Source organism: Cryptotermes secundus, unplaced genomic scaffold (genome assembly GCF_002891405.2).
Source record: "Cryptotermes secundus unplaced genomic scaffold, Csec_1.0 scaffold297, whole genome shotgun sequence".
NCBI lineage: Eukaryota > Metazoa > Arthropoda > Insecta > Blattodea > Kalotermitidae > Cryptotermes > Cryptotermes secundus.
Genome location: NW_019721762.1, coordinates 409,500 through 429,086, shown reverse-complemented (window position 1 = coordinate 429,086; position 19,587 = coordinate 409,500). Strand labels below are relative to the sequence as shown.

Genomic DNA, 19,587 nt, shown 5'->3' with positions numbered 1-19,587 from the left:
CAAGAGACAGTCCAAAGTTGAATGTGTTTTCTGCTATGCCCAACCAAAATGTTCGGGCTCTTTTCTTTTTGCCAAATGTGCTGTGACTGGAATAGTATACCTTGACATTATGAAAGAATTCTTCATGCCTATTCCTGAAGAAAAGGGGCCTGATCATATGCTGTTCCAACAAGATGGACAGCCTCCACATTTCCACAAGGAAGTAACAGGCTCCTTAAATTGCAAGTTTCCAGGGAAACAGATTCACAGGGGCAGGCCTCTCACTTGGCCAGTGGTATATTAAGGATCCTGTGTATGTGTCACCACTGGCTACCATTTTGTCTGAATCAGCTAGGAGGATAACAACTGCAGTAACTACAGTTACCCTTGATTTGCTTAACCACACGTAAACTGAAAGTGACTGCAGATATATCTGCTTGGCCACTGACAGTGCCCTCATTAAACATCTCTAAAATGTAGTTTACAAAAATGTGATCACATAACCTATAAAAATATGTCTAGTTTTCATTCCTGGGGCTTTTACTTCATAAGCAATGCTGTATGCAGCAGGGCTGACATACACAACTGGGAACTCTTGGGTTCTTTAACTCATATAACCCAGGATGTAGTCCTAAAAATGAAAGCGCCAGGGTGGTTGAGTTAAAAGAAATGGAGCTGACTCAAGATATGTGGCATTCTTGTTGTTACTTAATGATAGCTTTACATTTTCAAATGGAGAACTGAATGACAGTTCACAAAATGCACATGTTTAAATGGGCTGATGCTTCCACATGAAAAACAGAGATCAGAAATAAAATTTGCCAAATTTATCCATGCTTGATTCCATCACTTTTAAAATCAGAGCCAGAGCAATGCCCCAGCAACCAAAGGGCACCAGAGTGTTGCCCTGAACAACCCTGGTTTTACTACAGTCTTACATATAATCATCTCCAACATGATTTCCTTTTAAGTTATTTGCATTCAAGTGACTGTGACTATAAATCAGTTCTGCCCAGAAAAACATTTAGACCAAATTATCATGTTTCCAGTGTATAATATGCTCAATTTTTAAGAAGAAGAAATTAAGAAAAACAGTACTAAGCTGCACTGGTGTATAAGACATACTGCACTGTTAGGGACATTTTGAGGGGGGGAGGGTGTCTTATATAACAGGAAGTTTGTTATATGGAATATTTATGGAGCACAGCATTAACAAACATACACATGTATACAACAGTTTTCACTCAGTACAAATCATTTACTGCATAGTAGGTTATAATGACAATAACATTACTGATCGTTAGATGTGTAATACAGCTACAGCATGTCTTCAGGCATATCTGTGTTCAAATTCATAACATATCAAAAGCTGACGTGAAAATAACAATATGCCTAATATAAATTCCTGCAGAGTCTCATTTGAGGAAACCAAATGGGTGTTTCACATCAAACTTATAAGTCTAAGTCTCCAAGGTATTCCAACCAAAATGTTGCATAATTTTCTTTTCTCTGTTGTGTAACTGAATTTACTGAACACTTATAAATTGTACCTACAAGTAATCATAACGTTCTCACTAATTCACACACTCTACTTCTCACTACAGCATTCACCAGCAACTGACTAGGGACTGACACGCTTGTCAAAGTCAAAGTTACATTACAACCAGTGGTCAGTCAGTCTCTCTGGGAGACAAGCACCCATCTGGGGCCAAAGACCATATTTTTTATACTGTCAGGACACCAATGGTCCTCATTATATAGACTCAGAGCAGACCTAACAGAAAACAGCACTTCCAAGTGAACCGTGGTGTTTAACGGTTCTTTGGACCCTCTCCATTTACCCAAGTGTTCTGCAGAAGCCATGTTTCCTTCTTTCCGATTTAGCTCTTTGGTGACATTGTTGTCACGTGTCCCCCTTCTTTCCCTTTGTACTTCTGCCGGCCTTAGGGTCGGCCTCTTTCCCCTAGTAGCCACTGTCTGGCCAGGATTTTGTCCTTAGCTCCAATATTGAAGTTCGGCTTAACTGATTTGTCTGAAATTCTGTTTTGGCTGTTGAGCATGGCGTCTAGGGAATTGAGCCCTCGCGAGTCATGGTAAAGTATCTGACTCGTTTGTGAGGTAAAACTGTTTAGTTTGTATTCTTTTACTTACGTAAGTATGGTACTTGGCAAAGTTAACGTCACGTCAGCAACCTTCATTTCATTTATGTCTGCATTACCCCTTTTGGAACAGTTGTGTTATTATTTTGTTTCTATTTTGTATTTCTTTATACTGATGGGCTTATCTCAGATTGCAGAATATAGATATATGTATTTTAGTTAACAAATTTTGTTGAGCCTTGTGCCCTCCTAATATGGTTATTCCACCACAGCTCTGGCTTATTTACGGCTCCATTTGATTCCTGTCTAAACTCGCCCTCTCCAAACTTACCAGCACGTGTTCTTTGGTCCCCCCCCCCTCCGAGATCTCTACGTCAACTTGGGAGGTCTGCATACACCATGTTAGCAAGCATGCTGTTCCTGTGCCTGGATGGTGCAAAAGAATTCCTCTATTGTTGCATGTTTACTCATTTTCTAGCAGTGCTTGTTTATTTAGCTGTTACCTACCAACGGCTGTCTTCTTCAGTCTGGTGAACCAATATTATCAGCACAAATAATGACTGTTACGTTCCAATTGAATTTCACCTCCTCCTGATTCTTCTGCCTTCCTTAACAATGAAATAAACAAAAGACCACAAACTGACCTTATTTTAGACCACTGTGTCCAAAATTTTATGTACAAGGAACCCATTCTGCCTCAAAACCCTAAACGAAAACTAAAGGATGCAGATATGAAAAATATATAGACCAGGACAGTGTCTAGTACATTCTATTCTGTTCTGCTAATCTCATAATACTGTACCTGCACCATAAATGGAAGGCCTGCAGATCTTCTAGTGGCACAGAGCTTGGTGCCTTTTCCCCAGGTGATAATGTCCATAAGCTCTTTCATCCATAGACGTGGAAGATTATGCAGTCTGGCTGATGGATGTCTCCACAGTCTTCCACAGAGCTTGCAGAACCCCACATAAGCCTGCTCAAATGCACCACGATGCTTTGTCTCTACCAGCAACATAGCCAAGTGAGATCCAATAGTAAGCACCTGCTCTTCTGTCAGAAGGCTCTTCCCATGGCTATATAAAGCAAGGGACAAAGTACAAAACAGTAAAAGTAGCATCAGTGAGTAGTGAGTCATGAATGGTTGAATCCAATGATATTTTACATAGTAATCAGTATGCATATATGTTATGAAGATTTAGTAATCGATTCACTAGTCAACAAAGTTATAAATTTAGCAAAATTGTCCTTGGTACACTTTCTTTTTAAACCTTTTTTTTCACTCTTACCTTTGTCTATTAATACCCATAAAATCTGGACCAAATGATCCGAATATCCCATATTTATAATCTCTATGTAATTCTTGTTAAACTGTCTATTTAACACCAACATATCTAACAGTGATTCCGAGCTACTAGTAACTCTTGTTGGACTGGAGACTATATTTATTATATCATAAGATACTAACAAATTTTTCAATGACTGGACTTGCTCATTTTCCTGGAGCAGGTTTATATTCCAGTCTCCACAGATTATTAATTTTTTCTTGTTTTTGTGTATTCTCTCAATGAGAGATTCAACTTTCTTAAAAAATATTTTCACATCATCTTGAGGTGATCTGTAAATACATATGAATACCCATTTAAATTTTACAATTTCCACACCTGATATCTCAAAGTTTTTTTCACTACTCAGTTCATTTAAAAACGTGACTTCCTTTACGTTCACGTCGTTGTTTACAAATATGCATGATCCACCACTCTTACTTTGCTTTCTACAAAATTTACTAACCAGTTTAAACTTATCTGTTTCTACCAAGCAACAGCTGAGAGTGACGGATAGTCAGTACTTTCAGTTATACTGTACATGCTTACAAAATCTTTTCCAATCCTGCTCCTTCCAACTTTCATCTTTCCTCCTCCTATAACCCAGCTCAGGCTAACACATATTTTCCATTGTGTGTACAACTAATTGGTGATATAGGCAATGTGAATCAATCTTTGAGTTAATATCTCCCAATTCCTTCACATGTGTTGCTTAAGGACTTTTAACACTGAAAATACTTCATCTCTCTCATCTCCACAAAATGAGTGAATATTCTAGAGATTAAAACTCTGAATTCTGAGCTTCCCTTGTTCTTTCCACTCAAAAAACGAAAGAGAAGCTTAAATTAAGATAATACCCATTCAACATTTAAACTCATTCTAATATCATTAATGACTACAATAAACAAATAATTATATAATTAGCCTTCATTTTATTATAGACTGGTCATACCTACCATTCATCTGAATCCTCTGCACTTGAGATAGGAGCCTGCTCTGAAAGCTCTCCAAGAAACAAAGACACCTCTTTTACAGTGCGCCAAGCACATAGCAACACCATCTGAGCAGTGACATTTAGGACTGGTAATTCAGATATGTCAGAGGCAGAGTCCTGTTTTAAGTGCTGCATTCCTGACAACAAATAAGAAAACGGTAAGCCCCACTTCGCAACACAAATAAGACAAAAACAGTGAACAGTTCAACTAACTAACTAGCTCCACGGAGCGGAGTCCTTCTTCAGAGGCCACCAGTTGAAATCCCCAACATTCTATGAAAACTGAAGTTTCATTATCATGCTCACAAGAGCCCATCATTGGCCCATATCCTTAGCCGGATGAATGCATTCCACACCTTCACATCCTATCATTTCATCTAATCTAGGTTTCCCAGGTGGTCTCTTTCCATCAAATTTCCACCCCTGAACTTCACTGCATCTTCTCTCCCATGTCTGCAACATCCTCCTTGATTTGTAATTGTAATAAAATCTGGAAAGTAGTACAAATTATGAAGCTACTCGCTATCCAGCTTTCTCAAGCTTATTACTTCATCTCGGGTCAAAATATTCTCCTCAGCACCCTGTTATCAGACACCCTCAGTCTATAGTCTTCCCTCAATGTCAGTGACTAATTTTCCAACCATATAAAACTACTGGTAAAATTATGGTTCTGTATATTTTAATCTTTACGTTTTTAGACAACAGAACAGTTCATACTATTAATAATTGTGTGTCCCCTGTAGTAAATGTACCATAATGTGATGATCGTTTCTGTGCACCCATCCATTCTTCTGTGTTTCTGTCTCATCTCCAGATATGCTCAATGGATTTCTACAAAATTCTGTAATACAAATCTGGTCGAAATTTTATGGAAAAACTTAATTTTGACCCTACTTATCCAACATAAACCCTAATTAAAGAAGTTAAAGGCATACTTTACTAAACTTCTTACAAAACAGATCACTGTATCAAAAATGGATACATGGCCACACATCCTTGATTAAACATTGCTACTTTTATTTGAAACCCTTTTCCAAAATTATGAATCCTTCAAATTAAAGGAAAATTATTTATGACACTATGATATGCTGAAAGATTTTAATCCAGCTGGACTTTCAGGAAAGTTGAAGGAGGGGAGGGTAGGGACAGAGAGAAGGAACGAGGAATGTACATGTGTGTGTTATTTTTCTCCAGCAGCAGGTGAGTATAACTAGAAGATACACATAGTACAAGTAAATATTTTCACATGACTGAATGACTACAGACAGGAATTGGATTTATTGGATACTTATTAAAGATCGTAAATACAATTGACTCTAGCGCTACCGCTAATTCACACACTCTGCACAGTCTTCTCAGTCTGCTGCATCTTCGCTGGTTGTCTGGTAATGGCTTCCAAAGCCACAGATTCCTCAGCTTCTGCATTCAGCCGCTTCTGTCTTCACTGTCTGGCATCTATCGCACAACTTGACTTGGTGCTGCTTTGCAACAGCTTACAACAGTGGGGGCTTCTCCACCAGGGGTGACCATCTGCAACACATCTGATGGGTCTGTCTCCCAACTGCTAACTGCAGACTCATGATTCTCAATGGACTTAGATGTTATTTGATTCTACAGATACGGCCTCTGCATGGACTCTCAGAGAACACTGCTTCCCACAATTCCTCTTTTGTTGCATGCATAACTGTTGATATGCTGATATGATGTTTCATGTTCCATTGTTGCACCATTGTTTGTTGCGCCACTGCCTAGCAATGGCTGCCTCTGCCATTCTCCATGTCATAATATAATGAATAGAGACAATGCACCTACGTTAAGAGTGTAGTATGAAATATCTGAAAAATGAAACACTTCTAATCACGTTTCAGTAACAACTGTAAAAGGCATTTTAACTTTATAAAAAACATTTCACAATTTTTTCCTACAAATTGACCTAAACCTGCAGAATCTCAAACATGACTAATACATATAGTTAGTGCCTCGTAACTTCAGCCGCGCAGAAAGGTAAATGCTGTTGTGGAGCACGTGAAGCTGTATGCTTGCTGAGGTGACAATCAGAGCTACTTCCCAAGCGGAAAACATTGCCTACGGAGACCAACTAACAAGTAACACAATGTACTATACATCTGACCACACTCAAAGACGCTACATTCCATACTGGTAGTACCCACACTGACGTAAGCCGATAAGACTGCTCCCCCAGCTCCGCGAGAGATGGTATGACCCCTCTACCATGGCTAGAGTTCTGAGGAACTAACAGTACCTGGCTGGAAGTCCATGGGTAAATGTCCCTCAGGGGAAGAGCTATTGACAATAGGTCCCACAACTTCACAGAGGCGAAAACACATGTCGACCACCTCACCAATCAGACTGCACCAGGAATTCTCACCAGCAATGCTCCTTCATTTGCAGGTAAATGAAAATAAATATTAGCTTCTATGTTAAGTCTGGCTATATAGTAGAAACCTGTTTCAACACAGTACACAGGGATCTGAAGTAACAAAATTCTCCTACATCAAAGGGTTCTTGCTTTATTCTATGTCTCCCATTCCTTGTGTCTTTATGCACTGTTGTGCCTACATATGAAAAGAATAAAAAAAGACAAAAATGAACTGAGTGTGTTTTTTCTGCATCCCTTGTGCTTTTGTGTACAGCTGTGTCTAAATGAGAAAATACTTCTTACAGTCATATAAAAAATGCAGAAGAAAAGCATCAATGTTTTTTCTGCATCCAAGAGTTATTGGTATAATCTAATTTCCAGTGTTTGCATGAGTACTGTGTTTAAAAGGAAAAAAAAAAAATACTTCTTACATCACGCAGGAAATTTCAACATGATAGAACAAGAGGCAGGTTTCAGCCCAACAAAGATTTTATTTCTATTTATCAGCATGGAATGCCAGGCACCGCTCACTACAGTTAACACCTGCCAATGCACAGTGCTAGGGACTGAATGTGGATGACTGATCATGCTTTGTGCTTCCAGCTCACAAATAGTAGTTTAACCACATGTTTCTATTTGCATATTGTTTGAGATGAATGTCATGACTATTGTTTTGTGTATCTAGCAGATTTAGTGATTATTCTTTAAATGATTTTGGAAATATAAATTGTAAATCAAATGACAGTAGACAGGGCATTAATGTACTACAAATTTATTAAATACAAACATTGAAGATATTCTGCAAGAATGTTTTTCTTTTTCTGAAAGCAGTAATTTTGATTCTGATCAAGACACAACAGAGTTATTAGTAGTTTTGGAGCCTATGTTAATTGGCATGTCCAAATTTAAATCCCAATAGTAACTCCTCCTGCCTTGGGCTAAGGTTTAGGATTGAAATCCCCTATGCAGAAATGTTAACAGTTTAGAAGCTAATTTCGAGCCATCAGTTTCAGAATTCAAATAAACCTTATTAATGTGTGTATAATCCTGGAGCGAGTATTGGAAAGAGCACCAAAATTTACAAACATGTGTTTCCTCTGTTCCACAACGAAATCGAAGTGTTTTCCCTCTGAACCATCAGACTGAAGTATGCGTGAAGGAAGAATACACCATTACGTACATTTATTGATTTAATGAAAGTGCGTATAAGTATGTTGGGAGTGTAGTGAAAGACAATTTGTTTTTGAGGTTATTCTTGCACTGTTATTCATAAGCTCGTGTGAAATATTTAAAGTGATTCGCAGATGATGTGTTGTAGTGGTTATATGGATAGAAAGTGAATTAGATTTCATGAGTGCATATTTGGTATGACAGAAAACATTGTGTACTTTTGGTATGTAGCCTCTGAATAGTACACGTGTTGGTAGGTTATTAGTCAGAATGATATACATGTTTTGTTTGTTTTTTGCATTAGTGTAAGTACTTGTAAGAAAAGGGTGCAAAGTGAAGTTCTAGATCCCATTGAAGAAGTTATTGTTGAATTAATATCTTAGTTCTGTTTGACATAAAGAGTGGTGGGTATTACGTATGTTGTTTTGGTCACAATAATGTCGAGTGTAGAGTGAAGTGCAAGTTCTCCAGTGTGACTTTATATTTTTGTGTGTAATATACACAGTGATGTGTAGTGTGGTGTTTTAGTGTTTTCAAGAATGTTAAGATTTTGATTCACCCACAATGGATTCAAAAGTTTCCCCTCTTATGTACATATCTTGTTCACATGAAGAATTCTTGCTTGTAACAAGGTGGTATGCTAAGTGAAATACACGTTGCCATTGGTGTTATGCTAGCAACCCTGTTCAATGACATTTTGTAAAATGTGCACAGTGGTGTGTTGAGTATGTGTTATAGCATGAAGGATCATGGCAAGTGATTTCTATGTTTGATGTGTATTTCAGTGTGATAGGCAACGGACTGCATTCTTGCCATCTAATCTTCCAGGCTTATGTGTGCGAGGAGGTAGTATACAGCATCAAGGAATTATTTTCTTTTCATCTCTTAATGTACTTGTTAAATATTTAAAGTAAAGATTACAGCCTTCTGGGATGTAATGTCTGACAGATAAGACACCAATATTTCGGAGGAGCCTGCTGCCTCCATATTCAGTGTGTCCTGAAGTTGGAAGGTATGGGTTCCTCCATAATCTACCATACTTCATGGCATCACACCCATGAACACTGCAATCTTAATGCTCACTACCATGAGAACCTCAAATCTCATATTTAAAATGAAATATATGCAGACATATATTTACAAACTATCCTCATGCAATGTTCCTCATTAAGTTTAACCCTTAATACCTTATGATAACTACAACAAGAATAGGAAACACTGATTTCAGACGCTCTCAAATGCATCCATGTTGTTACATTAACAAATGGAAATGTTGGAAAATTATATATAAGAAATATTTATAATTGAAGGTTTTACAAAATCTCTGAACTCCCAAGCCATAAAACTTCATGAATTATCACCCTAAAATTTAAGACAAATTGGTTTGCCTTTATACCGAAAGACTGATTGACAGAGCGACTGCCGCTTGTCAGCAAAGTTAGTGCCAACTTTTGCGGATAGAGGGTGTCATGTGGTCAGCACAACAGATCCCCATGGCCATTAATCTCGGTTTTCTAGACCAGGGCTGCTATTTCTTTGAAAGAGCTCCAAAAGTTTCCTCACAGGGCTGAGTGGACCCTGCTCCAGACCCACTACTGCTATTACTACTCATCTCCATCTACTGCCAAGGCTAAGAATGGTGAACCTATACTTTCACTTTCCCATACGCCTTCATTTCACAGTGCTTAATTATATAGTTATGTACAGGGATAAATGTAACTTTACCTGTTACTGGCATTAAAGAGATCAAATAAATTCAGTTGAATCTGCAAGTTAAAGCATGTGTACATGAAATTAACTGAATTTAAGCTTTACAGTTACACAAATATAATTAAGTCATAAATAATTTTTCACTTTGATTATTCTGAAATAACACCATATGATGGTGCCTGAATTTATGCTTTACTGACTGCACTTTCAGTCAACTGTGTTTCAAGAATCAAACAGAATATAAAGTGACAATAAAGAAAACACAGCTTTGTTTTTAAAGTTTGAATATATGGTGTTGTAAAATTGCTGTTTCCTGTGAAAGAACACCTCACTACTAGATTCCAAACTGTAAAAATAAACTACTCCATTTTTACAACATATCTGTGGATATCTCCCTACAAAGAGTAAGTAACTAAAATGAATCTTAATTATCAATATCTTAATAATGCCTATATTTCAAGTACTGCTGCTGGAATCCAGATTAAACAAACTCACGTGAAATTGACATCAGAAAGCAGCTGCCTGATACAGAACAAAATTCCATACATGGGTCCTGAAGCAGCTGCAATTAAAATGCTGTGATTGGCTTCAGCAAGTTCTGCAGAGAGCCGATAGACCAGAAGATGAATAGCCAGATAGACTGTAGAATTATCCGTACATGATGTCTCATCACACTCTGCAAACACACATGATGTAAACATAGCGAGATATGAGAAAGAATGAAAACACTTCAAGCAGCTGTAGAGCTTCAAATCTTAAACTGGTAAGTGCTCCACCCCCTACTTCTGTTCAATTTAAAGTAATTATGCTTACTGGGTTTTACCTTTTCACCCAGGTCCCCATCATTAATGTAAAATGCTTCATAAAAGAAAGCCTTCTGGCCAATGGATTTCACACCTTGCATGGCTGCCAGAACTACACCAGTCTGGTGGAATTTAACCAAAACACGCAACAAATATGCAGCTGTAATGCAGTCTGGTGGGCTGTGACTGGATGCCAGTTGCAAAGAAACTCCAATCAATGAACTGACTTGATCAGGATCCTGTAAAAAATATATTGTAAGATAGAAATTTTAATGTAATGTGACTCCTTGTATTCTTCTAATGTAAGCCTTTGGCCTTTGAGAAACATAATTCTGAAACAGAAAATCTTCTAATATTCTCTTTCAACTATAAAGGTGCCAAAGCTCAATTAAATAATATGACACAAAGTCACACAAAATTTATATTAATTTTCCAGTTTAACAACAACAGCTAATGCAACATCAGACAAAGAAATTTGGTTTGGAGATAGCAGCAGCACTCATACAAATTCTGTGCAAAATATTTTTTATACAACTTCTTGATACTGGTAATCACAAATATAGTGATAATGCAAAACTTTGAGATTACACCTAACAAATTAATGTTGGGTTAGTGAAAACTTTACATAGAAATAGTATAATTAATCTGTAGCTTTCTGTTAACCTCACCATATATAAGCAGGATGCAGCATTTTATGGACAGGAGGTATATGTTCTGCTCAGAGATTCTTGTTATTGTATTAAGTTCCCCCATGTTGACTACCTCCATTTTTCAACCACTGACAAGAGAGCATTATCACAGTCAGTCCCTTTATGAGATCAGGCTTCAGTGTCTTGTGTGAGTACAGGTGCGTGTATAAAACACTCCACTTCATACTAAGTTGTTATGAAACCAATTTCATCATCATTATGCCTTATACTGTTTAAACTTGACAGCTGGTACAGCGTAGTCAGAACAGCAACTAACCATGGGCTGGACGACCAAGGGGTCAGAGTACGCTGTTCTGGTAAAGGCAAGAATTTTCTCTTCTCCATGTTGTCCAGACCAGTTCTGGGGCTCACCCAGTCTCCTATCCAATGGGTACTGGGGACTATTTCCCCAAAGGGTATAGTGGCCGAAGCGTGAAGCTGACCACTCACCTCCAACTAGTTCCAAAGTCAAGATGATCTATACACCCACTTCCCCATACGCCTTCATGGCATAGTGCTTACTTAGTTAAGCACAGGGCCAACTTTACCTTTTACTTTACTGTTTAAACTTATATCTTGGCAAGCNCCAAAAAAAAAACCTCCATGCACTACAGACTATCTTGAGAAGCAGAAATTAGCTGAACTGGTCACGTAATTCCCTACCTCTTATGAAGCCTAAGGGTTCATTATCATGTTTGGAACAAAACACCACTGAACATAACACAAGCCAGTTAAAACCAGCCCACACCCCTATATTATATGTCAGGTTCATTTCAATACTGTCCAGCCATCTAAGTCAAGTGGTTTTACCCTTCTGGTTTTCCATCAATGATTGTGAATGCATTTTGATCTCTTCCATGTATGCTACATGCCCTGTGCATCTCACCCTCCTTGCTCTGACCATCTTAACATTTAGAAAGAAAGTCTACACTTCCAATAATAGCCTGAATTTTGACAGCGGAATTTCTCCTACTCTAGAGACAACAGAAAAACAATCACAGCCTCATGCACAAAAATATGATGCAACACATGAAGGTGAGATATAAGAAACCTCACACTGTTTTACATGGTATTCAAATGATGACAAATAACTGGGAGACATATAAATTGAAAGAAACTAACATCTAATCCAAGAGCTTCTGCTGGAAATGTGATGAGAAGCCGAAGGGCTAGCATCTTGTTGTTTTCATATGTGTCTTTAAGGCACTCTAAGAGAATATTAGCATAGCTCTGTGTATACACAACAGGTGGGCAGGGAGTCCACACCAGTTCTGCCGCATCAAAACTCAGAATTTCGTGGCAAAGGGTAAGTATCTGAAAAAGAAAGATATAGTCAAACTACAGTTTCACTGTACAAAAATAATACTTAAATAAACAAAAATAAATTATGCTTATATTAAACATACAGCATGAACTGCGTCTTGAGATTATCTAACACTGAATGTTGTAATGTGTAATGGTCACCCACATATGATTCTGGTTTCCTTGTTTCTTATTCATTTTGCAATTTAGCCACAGAATATAAGTGCACAGTGAACAAACAGCAATTTCTTGTGTGAGAGACATGGTGTTCTCTGTGACCCAGATGTGAATTTTAAAATATTATTTTGATTAAATTTAGGCTTCAAAGGGATAACAAAAATCTTCAGTTGATTTTAATTATCTCAATAACAATTACTCTCTGTTCATGAGTAGTTAATTCCCAAGAAAACTGACAATCTGCTACAGAGAATTTCGAACCTGCTAAGAAGTGGATTAATATATTATACACTGACACCACTCATGAATGTTCCTTTGGAGAGCAGTGGATCTGAACACTTAAATAAGTAACATCTCAAATGGAAGTACCGTATTTACGCATGCATAGCCCACGTGCATGTATAGGCCGCAGCACAATTTTCAGACAGAAATTATGGAAAAAATTGTTTTCTTGGAATATTATTTCAGGAGTAGAACACCCTGTATTACTAATTATGAATATAATTTTTTTTAAATCAAGTGTGATTTTGAATATAAGCCGCACCCCAGTTTTCCTCTTGAATTTTTGGCAAAAAATGTGCGGCCTATACATGCGTAAATACGGTACTTTATTTTAATATTATTCATTTGGAATCACTGAAGTTGAATATTAAATGTGATNAATATTATTATTGACATGTTCTATATCCAGGGTTGTATTTCAACCTATGTTTTGGATTTACTGAATTTGAAATAAATGATGATGAATGATGATGAAAAGCACAGACACATTCAAATATAGGCATTTATGTTATGTGGCCTAGAACTTGTAGAAATTAAAATTTTTAGCAAGAAGTGCACCTGAACCTTATTCCTTTCATAGGTTATTTAATGACACTTTCAGTATTATAATGTTAAATGGTAGGATGACAGATGAATGATGATGAATTGGAAACTATGTGGAAGGAAGTGGTTGTGGATTAACAGAAGCATTGTCTGGAAGGAATGGGGACAACAACAGAAACCTGTCTGCATATCTGGTGTCCTGTCAAGATTTGAACCAAGAACCTCCAAAATACAATTCTAGAGCAATACCCCTATCCAAACCTGTTCAGTGAACCTTGCTTTATACCGAATAAGAATACACCATTACTGAAAAAGATGCCTACGATCTGTAGTGTCCTACAATTTTTACATGGTAGCAGAAGTTGTTATATAACTTAATGTCTTAATGTAACGAATGTAATGAAAGATGACCTGTAATCCACCATCCTCACATGCAGTTGACAGCTGGAACATGTCACTAAATTATTGTTTGAGGGCCTAGTAATCAAAAGAACCAAGTTTCTTTTTAATTATTTGTGGTGCAACAGTCCCAAATTATATGTTTTTGTAACCAAGTTCAATCCCAATCATCATGATCTTTAAATAAAAGAATCTGTCAGTTGTCAGAATAATAACAACTGATCACATGAAGATAGGTGCAGAGTCAATGTTGAAACACTGCATATATCACATACACCTCAGACAACAAACAACATAAAATTTAATTTTAGTATAATAAATCAACCATTCTTACAAACCATTACAGAATCACTTGATGAAAAGCACTGCTCTGCAAAGAATCAAACAGTTCTTTGTGTCACACCGTACAGATCTATTGACAACAACAAACTATCCGTGTAACATGCAAGAACTGAGAAAGATCACTTTACACTAGTTGGAGTTTTTTGTTTCATATATCATCCTGATATTCATTTGGACCATAGATTCTAGGGAATTTTGGATTGCATTTTCCAGTCAAAAATGTGTGTCTTATGGTGGATGAGGTAGGGAGAAAAGCGATGTACACTGCATACTCTATCAACTGCAAGGTGATAAACATTCCTGTTCTTTACTGTATAATTTGCATATTTACTTTATCAAGTTGTCCCATAATTACTATGTTCTAGAATGAAATGTAAATCATAAAAAGCACCTGGAGTGATGAGCCACGACGCCTAAAATTTGCACCTGGAAATAAATTATCAAAAGAGAATTCCAGCAGCCACAAGACAAATGGATTGTAAGTCCTCAGCAAGTGGCTTCTGTTGCTGTCAGGCTCTATTTTCTTCTTACTAGTCTTGTTCTCTCCTTTCCTTGAACACAGAACTTGTGCACTATCTCTCAGTCTGGTAAGAATCTGCCATGGAATAAAAGCATATTATTAACACAGCGCAAAAGTAACATATCTGCACTTAAGCATCATGCCATGAGAACACAGGGGAGAATTACATAAAGTTCTATGCATTTTTAACCTCAGCACTAGATGGCAGTGAGGTTCAGCTTTATGTTCTAGAAATTGTATCTCCACAGAAAGGACCAACCAGTCACTTTACTGTCTAAATAAATATTATTTCAGTTGGGTCAGAAAGAAATTTTCACAACCAGATTCAGTATCATCTACACATAGCTCCTCAAGAAGGCTCCATCATTGTTGTTCAGTTTAATTATAATGTAATTTAAGTAATGTAAGTTTCAAATCTGTATTAAGTTCTAATCACAGTCTTGTACTGTCATGTATGAGTACAAACTATACCATTGCAGTATGACATTCTTGGCATGAAAAATGAGCCATATAAAAAAGTATTACATATTGTAACATTTATCGATATATGGAGCAGTTACCGTCCCACCACCCGCAGTCACTACTGTTCTTGAGATCAGTGCTCTGGTCATTCATTACTTCACAGGAACACCACTGCTCCCTCACTTCTCTGCTCTGCACTGCACTGCAGTGACTTGACAGCTGACTGAATACTGACTCATTCACCAACTGACTGACTCACTCACTGTCTCACTACTCTTTCCTCTGCTCTTCTCTGCAATGAACTGAACTGACAACTGACTCACTACTCACTCATTCACTCACTGATTAACTGACCAACAGATTGACTGAATCAATCTCTCACTACTCCCTCACCTGCTCTGCAGTGAACTGAATGAACCGAACTCAGCACTGCAATAGCTGAACAGCTAATTTTACAGGCATGTCACACACTGGGAAGTGGGTGACTCAACATAACAGGCACAGTGACAGCTTTACCTGAGAGGAGGGGTCAACACAAAATCAAACCACTCACTGCCTTGTACATGCACAATGAAACATTATCTAATGGTTTAGTACCTAGTATCTTTTCCTTATATCTAACTGTAATTTCTGTACCTACTGTTAAAAAAAAAAACCTTCTTTTCTATTATAGCCAACATCTGTGTTACATTTAATTCTGAAATGAAAGCAAAACCCCTTATTATTGCAACAAAATGGAAGAAGCTTAGACCTGAATATGAAACTGGTATACAGCTATAAACTGAAATATTACAATATCAGATCTTCAAAAGAATAAAACTGACACCACACAGAAGAACTACCTACATATTTGTCTTCAAAACTCAACACCGAAATTTCAATAGAGTACTGAGATATCAATACTAAAACCCACTTTTTCTTTAGAGACTATAAAAGAAACAACTTACAGTACGCTTCCCTCTAATATTAGGAGATGACACTCTCACCATATATTTCCTTCAGAGATCTATGCCCTTTACAGCTAAACTATAAGGTGTAAGATTGTACTGAGACTCAAGGCTCTCAGTGTAAATGACTCAACATATATTGTGAATTGCTGATAAATGTACCTTTTTCAGAAGACTCAATGTCTGCTGTCTGGAAGATGGTATCTCACAGTTAATATTGTATTCTAAAAATTTCCTGACCAACTGGAGCTCAGAAACAGAGAAGGTCTCAGTGCTTCGATGGCTCTCAGCAAGTAGAGAAAAGGCTGACATTCTGATCTGCAAATTTGACAGAACTTTATACTAGCAATATTACAACACTGGCTGTCACACAGAAAAGACAAGGCCAGCATATGAGTCTGCAAACATGGTAACAAACTTCAAAATTTAAACGTCAATATTCTACAGAAGTACATCACACCAGATCCAAATTGTTTTCATTTTCAAATCTGTCAGGCTAAGTCTGACATCTGACTGTAGTGTCTTCCAAGTGTCAGTCTGAGCTCAACACAGGAACAACCCCCTTTGAGGTCCATCTCCTTGACCAACCAATTCGATTTATTTCTTCTAATGGCAAGATTAGTGCAGCTGTTAGATTCAGTGACTATGGACCAGAAAGTTCTGCTGTGAGTGTCAAGCTGTCTGACAGGGAAAGGTAAACTCTGNAAAATGGACAAAATATACTAAAGTGGAGATTTTTTGGAAATTATCATAGGAATATGCTGAATGCTTCAAATATGGTGTCCTGCTTAAAAATAAGGTCCTTAAAAAGACTAATGAAGAAGATTCAAATTAAAAAATGAAAGAGACAGAAAAGGAATGAAAGCCCCCTTTCTATTCCAGTACTCATTATTAGAAACTCACAATAGTAAGTATATGAGGATTAATGGCATTCTTGTTTACCATATTTCTCATCAGTTAAGTCTTCAGAAAAAATGTATGCTGAGTGCATAATTACAGTATTAAATGTATATGCAGTGTTACTGTGATAGCTACAGAATTTAAATGACAGAAACCTCAATACATTATTTCCTTCAAAATCAGAATTATTATTTTTAAAAGATAATATTAATCTAGTGTCATCTATAAATTGATACTATAAAAACACATCATGAATAGAGATATCAACCCTAAAGCACAAACCTGAAGGGGGGGAGAGCTTTCAGAAGATCATGGAAGAATACAATAACGATATAAGAATAAAAATACCAAAATATACAGAGTTCTATCTTCTGGGATATAACGCCATGTCATCTGCTGAAGGTCAGGCAAGTTTTGGAAGAACATGTTACCTCCATTTCCAGGGTTAAAGAATAAGCCAAGCAAGAAACCAGCTTGCCACCCACTTTCAGGCCAATTACTTTCAGTGGACCATACAGCCTTACATCCCTGAAGACAGGCCTCTTCATAACCGCTTGTGAGAAGCTCAAATTCTACATACCAATATATAGCTTGCACATCTTCAAAGAAGTTAGTGTTTGGTACTTACATCAAATTTTTCATGCAAAAGTGGGAGTTAACTGTACTGTAAGACTTGCAGTATGTAATGAAGGCCAGTTTTTCATAGGTGTAAAAAATATATAGAATCAGGCTTCCATGCAACAAGATGACAGCAAAAAGGATGATCCATGTGATTTATTCCCCATTCTCCAGCATATTCTACAAGCAGTCTTATGGTCATGCAAATACAGTACTTGCTAAAATTCCTTGCAGTACTACAGAAGTACTTCTTGTCGTAGAGATCCCATTTAAGGCACAACTACTCACTTCAACATCACGATGATAAAGTGTTTGCTCCAGGATTCTGACATCCAAAACACCTTTCCATAAAGTAGAACAATGCTGAAATTCTGACTGATCATCCAGGGCACCTTGTTTTCTGGCCAAGCGAATGCAACTAAGCACAGTGCGAAGATGTGTGGCCTTGGGACATGTATCAGATATGATTGGTTGTAAGATGTGGGTGAGAAGTCTCGGATAGTGACTCACTGACGTGGACAGCAAAGCCTGTAGTGGGCCACATAGTGAAGTGGATGCATGAGAGAGCATTTCTAAGATAGGTACAATCCACAAGGCTCTCCAGATATCTTCCTCACATTCAGCTATATGTCGAAGCATAAGATGCTCCACAGCAGATGAAACCTGCAAAAGTGTTCAGAGTAAGTGCCAACAAGAATAAAAACAGTTGCATTCCACCTACTCTAGGAACAAGGGCACATCACTGCCACTTAGTGACATGGACTGTTATGTCATCATTAGAAAGTTACTAGATTCCAGTCTCAACACACTTCCAGTATTAAAACACCAGTGAGAAAGACAAACACATACCATACCATAATCTCAGTAAATGAAAGTATCATTAACTAAAGAAACAATGAAAAATAAATACTATAAATTAAACAAAAGTCAGGCAAATTCTTCACAAGTTGAACACTTACTATGTTTTTAAGATATCTGCTCCACAGTCTTAGTTATTAAGTATTACTAGTCAGTTCCCAGAAAACCTAGGAAAAGAAACATGGGTTCAAACTCTGGACCAATTATTTGGTCACTGCTCTATAGTTCATATATTTTAAACATTAAGTAGAATGGAAAAAGACAAAGGACAAAAATGTATGGCATCACAAGTATATTCTAAAAAAGTAAATACACTACTGAGTTTCCTATATTATAATAGTGCAGCTAGCATTCCACAAAGTGACAAAATATTATGGTTTTTATAGCATAAAATTCCTTTAAATATTTAGATTTTTTAGATGAAATATGTAGCAGCTCCTATGCTTTTCTGATCATATGGCAGCTTTAATTTTCCTTACACTTTCACACATACTAGAACTTGTGAGAGCAGTAATGTGTAGCTAAAGATAACTCTGTAGGAATATGAATTATTCAGTACATTCCGAGCAGTCAAGAATTAACAGATAAATTTAATTAATATCATAGGTGCAAGATTACTGTTTAATAATCTGAACATATACATACATTAAAAAACTGAAATAAAATTGAAACTTTGCCTTAGTTAGGAGGTAGTGTTTTTAGATTACTCATTATTAATCACTAATCAACTAATTAAAATTCACAGCTGACATAATCGCATCTATTAAAATAAGATACTCCCTTTTATTTCCTTTCGTTTATGAAAATGTTGGTGGCCTTATTTTTTAAATCACCCAACCATCAGGATAACACAGTAAATAAACCAAATAACACTGATGGGTTCTTTTTAGTAATCATAAAAGAACTACAGTCAGCAACCTGCCAATATGACCAACCATAAAATGATCAATTGACTGACATTTTGACAGTTTGTTTTTGACTGGGTCAAAAATATTTGCTGTCTTCTTATTCTCATTCTGGATCTTACAGGCATACTTCATGGTCAAAATGATCAGAAAACATCATCAACTGAACACAGTCCAATTTTATTT

General features: G+C 37.0%; 1 protein-coding gene across 3 annotated transcripts in view; it reads right to left on the bottom strand.

Moving 5' to 3' along the window:
• Positions 1 to 19,587, bottom strand: part of LOC111875632 (thyroid adenoma-associated protein homolog) — a 64,809-nt gene that overhangs the window by 24,644 nt on the left and 20,578 nt on the right. For all 3 annotated transcript variants that reach the window (XM_023872021.2, XM_033750148.1, XM_023872020.2), the window contains 9 exons: positions 17,927 to 18,301; positions 16,283 to 16,438; positions 14,583 to 14,786; positions 12,269 to 12,460; positions 10,552 to 10,696; positions 10,150 to 10,330; positions 6,658 to 6,794; positions 4,357 to 4,531; positions 2,881 to 3,151 (listed from right to left, as the gene is read on the bottom strand). In XM_023872021.2, the coding sequence (XP_023727789.1) occupies positions 2,881 to 3,151; positions 4,357 to 4,531; positions 6,658 to 6,794; positions 10,150 to 10,330; positions 10,552 to 10,696; positions 12,269 to 12,460; positions 14,583 to 14,786; positions 16,283 to 16,438; positions 17,927 to 18,301 (1,836 nt within the window). The remainder of the gene's footprint in view (positions 1 to 2,880; positions 3,152 to 4,356; positions 4,532 to 6,657; positions 6,795 to 10,149; positions 10,331 to 10,551; positions 10,697 to 12,268; positions 12,461 to 14,582; positions 14,787 to 16,282; positions 16,439 to 17,926; positions 18,302 to 19,587) is intronic.